Source organism: Triticum aestivum, chromosome 6B, assembly GCF_018294505.1.
Source record: "Triticum aestivum cultivar Chinese Spring chromosome 6B, IWGSC CS RefSeq v2.1, whole genome shotgun sequence".
NCBI lineage: Eukaryota > Viridiplantae > Streptophyta > Magnoliopsida > Poales > Poaceae > Triticum > Triticum aestivum.
This window is the reverse complement of record NC_057810.1, coordinates 429,430,192-429,436,191: the sequence shown is the minus strand read 5'-3', so window position 1 is coordinate 429,436,191 and position 6,000 is coordinate 429,430,192. Positions and strand designations below refer to the sequence as shown.

At 44.5% G+C, this 6,000-nt stretch overlaps 1 protein-coding gene across 1 annotated transcript in view; it reads left to right on the top strand.

Annotated features, from left to right (window-relative positions):
- Positions 1-579: 579 nt before the first annotated feature.
- The window catches only part of LOC123139244 (uncharacterized), an 82,456-nt gene continuing 77,035 nt past the window's right edge, over positions 580-6,000 (top strand). Inside the window, exon 1 of the mRNA XM_044559040.1 lies at positions 580-955. Coding sequence (XP_044414975.1) covers positions 580-955 — 376 coding nt within the window. The remainder of the gene's footprint in view (positions 956-6,000) is intronic.

Sequence of the window (6,000 nt, the reverse complement as noted above, 5' to 3'; positions counted from 1 at the left end):
GTCTCTAAAAATATTGGCAAGAGGTAAAATTCAAACCAATATTTTTGGTATCTTGGAAACATTTATTTTGGGCCTTTGAATTAATTCAATAACTATTTGCATTGGGTATATATATATATTATATAATTAATATATGTCCAATAATTCTGGAACATTTTATGTGGTTTGGTATATTTTAGTTCTAGCCACATAATTATTTTCATGATTTTATAAAATGGTTTGGTGTTAAAACTAAACCCAAAACAAATTGCAGAAAAGAAAATAGAAAACAGAGAAGAGAGAGAGATTTACCTGGGCTTACCTGGCCGGCCCAGTGGATAGCCAACCCACGAGGCCCAGGCGCCAGTCACCCCTAACCTCCTACCAGTAGGCAGGAGGGCGTGTGGCCGTGGCACACGCGCACGCGCTCGCCAGCTCCTGCTTGCCGCTGCTGCTGGAGATGGCCCCAAGCGCCACGACACGCCCCCTTACCGCCCCTCTCTCTCTGGACCCCCTCCTCCTCCGCTGCTCTCTCTCCCGTCCTCTGTTTCTCTCGCGCACAGCCACCGAGCGCGACCATCATCGCCGCTCGCCGTTGCCATGACCATCGCCGTCCCTACGACGCCCCGAGCTGCCCAAGAGCTCCGTCTCATTTCCCTCTTCGTCATCTCTGGCCCGTGCAGCGCTGTAAGCCCTCGAACGCCGTCCATGCCGCCTTCTTCAACCTCGGGCCGCCGGAGATCCGCTTCGCCGCCCTGCTCAGCTCCGGCCTTCCCCGAGCTTGCTGACCTGCTCTTCATCTCCGCCGTGAGCTCCTCCCCCGAACCCTCCTCTTTCCCGTCTCGTTTGCACGCCATAGTCGCCGTCTTGCCTGAGACCGAACTGCGCCGCCGCCCGAGCTTCTCGCTGTCGTGCGCACAGCCACCGCAACTCCCAACCGAGCACACCTATGTGCTCACCATGCTGCGCAGGTGCCGTAGGAGCCAAAGCACGCCACCCCACGGCCACCACAGCCTCGTTTCTAAGTGCGCCCGAACTCTGGCCGCCGCCGAAGTCGACACCGCGCTCAACTCCGGCCGCTGGAGCCCCTCCCACTCGCACAGGGAGATGCGGAGCACTCCCAGCAGCACGCAGCGTCCCTCCGCCTTCCTTTTGGTCGCCGGAGGGCGAAACCCGAGCCCCCGTCGCGCCTGCTGTCGCCGGCGACGAGCCACCGGCGTTTTAGGCCCGGTTGACCAGGGGTTTGACCTCCCCTGGGTCTATGACATGCGGGCCCCGCCCCGCTAATTAACTTAGTTTAGGTTTATACTTAATTAGTTTAACCGAGTTCAGCGCTAATTAAACTAGATTAGTTTAGTTAGCCACTGACACGCGGGCCCCCACCAGTCAGTTTGACCTGGGCTGACCCGTTGACTCAATGACGTCATGGTGACGCGATGCTGACGCAATAAAGTATTTTCTGGATTTAATCTTATTCAGGAAATTCAGAAAATGTCCAAAACTTCTAAAAATCATAGAAACTCAACCGTAACTCCAAATGAAATAAATTATATATGAAAATGATCAAAAAAAATCCAAAGAATCTGTTTATGTCATTATCATGCATGTTTGAACAACTTAAAGCTGATGTATACAACAATTTGAACTAATGGCATTTGAAATGTCATATATGGAGTTTGAATTTGAATCTTAGATTCAAACCAACTCCATTTAACTTGCTGATAGTTGCATTAGCTCGAATCACAACATACTGCCATGTCACATTCATGGCTAATTTTTTTTAAATAATACATTTTTTTATTAATTTTCATAAATATACGCTGGGTAAAAAAATTTCAAAAATAATACACCGTCGGCCCGCTGCAGGCCGACTGGGCCTAGTCGGCCCACAGCAGGCCGATTGGATTCCAATCGGCCTACAGCTAGCCGACTGGCCCCTGTCGGCCCACTGTGGGCTGATTGGGTCCTGTCGGCCCACTGTGGGCCGACTGGAGCTAATTGGCTCGCTGTGATCTAATTGTTTTTGCAAAAAAAGTAGGCATAAAAAATATATGTTTAAAAAATGTTAATCATGTAATTAAAAAATGCTAAACATGTAAAAAAAATGTTCCTGATATGTACAAAAAATGTACAATATATATGCAAAAAAGTTGACTAAAAATATGTTTTAAAAAGTGTTAATCATGTATTTAAAAATTGTTAAATGTGTGTATAAAAATGTTCCTTATCTATACAAAAAATATAGAATGTGTATGAAAAAAAGTTGACACCACAAAAATATGTTTGAAAAAAATGTTAATCATGTATTTGAAAAAATGTTCAACGAGTACACAAAAATGTTTCATGTATTGGAATGAAAGGTTAAACGTGTATAAAAAAATGTTCTAGCTCCGGATCTGGTATGGGGGCATCACGGACCTAAGTATGATTGGTAGCTCTTTTTGTATGGAACTAGAACATTTTTTCAAACATATTTTTTTTGGTGTCAACTTTTTTCATACACATTCTATATTTTTTGTATAGATAAGGAACATTTTTAATACATATATTTAACAATTTTTAATCATGTATTTGAAAAAATGTCAACTTTTCAAACATATTTTTTTGGTGTCAACTTTTTTTCATACACATTCTACATATTTTGTATAGATAAGGAACATTTTTATACACACATTTAACAATTTTTAAATACATGCCTAACACTTTTTAAAACATATTTTTATGTCAACCTTTTTGCATATATATTGTACATTTTTTGTATACATCAGGAACATTTTCTTAAACACATTTAACATTTTTTAATTACATGATTAACATGTTTTTAAACATATATTTTTTATGCCTACTTTTTTTGCAAAAACAATTAGCCCACAGCGAGCCAATTAGCTCCAGTCGGCCCACAGTGGGCCGACAGGACGCAATCAGCCCACAGTGGGCCAACACGGGCCAGTTGGCCAGCTGTAGGCTGACTCGAATCCAATCGGCCTGCTGTGGGCCGACTAGGCCCAGTCGGCTTACAGCGGGCCGACGGTGTATTATTTTTGAATTTTTTTTATCTAGTGTAATATTTATGAAAATTAATAAAAAATTTATTATTTTAAAAAAATATCTCATTCATGCATCATATTGTTGCATTGGATTGATTGTGTTTCTTCTTTGTTTGTCGGTGCTTGTTCCCTCTCGTTAGACGTGTTCCGACATGAGTTCGATGACATCGATGAAGAGTTATATCATCTTCAGAAGTGCCAGGCAAACAAAACCCCCTTGTTCATTCCGATACAATCATACTCTCTCGCTCCTGCTCTCTTTTACTGCATTAGGACAACAACGATTCATCTGTTACTTGCTACGGTAGCTGAACCCCCTTATCCTGTGCATGACCTGTCATTGCCACAGTAAATAGATGAAACCCACTAGCATGAGTAGGAGTTGTTTGAGCCCTGTTGTGCCTACTCATTCATGCTTGTTTGTCATGCCTGCTATGCTTAGAGTTGTGTCAGGTCTGATTCATCAGTAATGAATTGCAATAGTGATGAACATGTCCTACTATGTGTGAGCTAAGTGTGTGAACACGATTTGGTAAACGTAGCGGTGAGAGGCCATGTAGGACTACATGGTGGGTTGTCTCATTGAAGCCGTCCTGAGGAACTGAGTTCTGTGTTTGTGATCCATGAAACAACTACTACCATGCATTGGGCCCGAAACCAATGGACCCTCTCGGCTTCTTAATCACCCTTCTCCTCTGGCTAGGAGTTAGAAGTAGTTTCTAGTGTTTGTAGTATGCTGGAGGCCGTGCACAGCGCTGACCCGAGGGATGGGCTGTGATGCGGTAGGCATGTGGCATGGTGTACCGGGCGCCCGTTTGGTGTCTCGGGAACCCTGCACACATCTTTTGGGGCTGTACGTGGAAACTTCGGCCGGACTCCCTGCGGATGGAACCTGAATAGGCGATAAACCTGGACTAGAGACTTGAGTGTTTAGGTAGGTCATGGCCGACACCCTCGCTGGGCTTCCGCTTGAAGGCTGCCGAGTACATGTCATGTAAACGGCGGTAAGTGGTGAGAGCGTGTGTGAAGAAGTACACCCCTGCAGGGTTAACATCATCTATTCGAATAGCCCTGTCCGCAGTAAAGGACTTCTGGGTTGCCTGTACAGTTCATAGACAAGTGAAAGTGGATACTCTAAAATACGCAAGATAAGCGTGAGTGCTATGGATGGCGTTCTCATAGGGAGACGGGAGCGGATCCACAGTGGTGTATTGATATGGTGAATATGTGGACTCGTGTGCACCACCTCAAAAGAGTTACTTGCAGTCGTAGTTCAGGATAGCCACCGAGTCAAAGCTGGCTTGATGTAGTTAAACCCCACCATCCCCTTTGTTGATAATGATGCATATGTAGATAGTTCTGATGTAAGTCTTGCTGGGTACATTTGTACTCATGTTTGCCTATTTTATGTTTTTGCAGAGAGACTTTAGTCTCGCTAGTAGTTCCGCTTGGACTTCGACTTTTGTTTGCTACCTCAGCTACGATCTTGTGCCCTCGGCAGGATCAGGTAGATAGTCAAGCTTCTCAGCCTTTTTCATTTGTAGATGTCTGTACTCAAACATGTTAAGCTTCCGCTTGTGCTTTGACTTGTATGCTCTGGTTGTTGGGTCATGAGACCCATGTTTGTAATATCTCGCTCCTCGGAGCCTATTGAATAAATACTTGAGTTGTAGAGTCATGTTGTGATGCCATGTTGTATTTGCACATATCAAGCATATTGTGTGTATGTTATTGAAATGCTTGGTATGTGTGGGATCTGACTATCTAGTTGTTTATCCTTGGTAGCCTCTCTTACCGGGAAATGTCTCCTAGTGCTTCCACTGAGCCCTGGTAGCTTGCTACTGCTCCAGAACACTTAGGCTGGCCGGCATGTGTCCTTCTTCGTTCATGTGTCTGTCCCTTCGGGGAAATGTCACGCGGTGTCTACCGGAGTCCTGTTAGCCTACTATAGCCCAGTTTACCGGAGTCCTGCTAGCCCATTTGATATAGCCCGGATTCACTCGCTGATGACCGACACGTTCGTTGTTGGGTCATGTATGCCTGTCCCTGCAAGTTAGTGCCACTTTGGGTTTAGGACTAGCCATGTCAGCCCGGGTTCTTTGTCATATGGATGCTAGCAACACTATCATATACGTGAGCCAAAAGGCGCAAACGGTCCTGGGCCTGGTAAGGAGACACCCGTGGGAATACCGTGCGTGAGGCTGCAAAGTGATATGAGGTGTTACATGCTAGATCGGTGTGGCATAGGATCGGGATCCTGACAGCGTTGGTATTAGAGCCTGACTGCCTGTAGGATTACCAAGCCAAACTGGTTAAAGTTGAGTCTAGAAATTCTTTAGTTATATAAGGGAATTGATTGTGGGATGGAACATAAGGCTCTTTTTACCCCTTTATCTTATGCCCTTCTGATCCGAGTCATCATATCTTTCCTACGGGGTTAAGGAACTAGGCTATCTCTTCTTTCTATCAGGATCACGTGTTACTAGACCGTAGACTTATAGGATTGATTGTTCCAAGCTTCAGTTCAGTTCCTACTACTTCCGTGTATTCAAAGCTGGCCACCGAACCTTGATATTGTGATGATTGAGTGGTTATGCCACTAATTTGTAGGATGCCTCAAATCTTTTCGAGCATTTACAGTCGTTATGTTGTCTGAGTCGTCCCAGGTTTCTAAACAGTCTGATGCATTTGCAAATTCCTTCTTATCGTTCTGAAGTTCCTTTGTGCTAGATCAACCACACTAACTAGTGTGTTGAGGTACTTCATTGCCCCAACATTTTTGTTGGAGCTATTATTATGACCCTAGGTGTCTAGAGTATCACCTAGTAATTTAGCCATGATTTGTGTTCCCAGTGTGATGATTCTGGCCATCATTCTCGAAAGCATCCCGTGATGCCACTTAGTATGTAGGTATTCCACTTCTGGGTTTTGAACCCGAAATTCACCCTACTTACTTCATGTTGATAGTAATTGC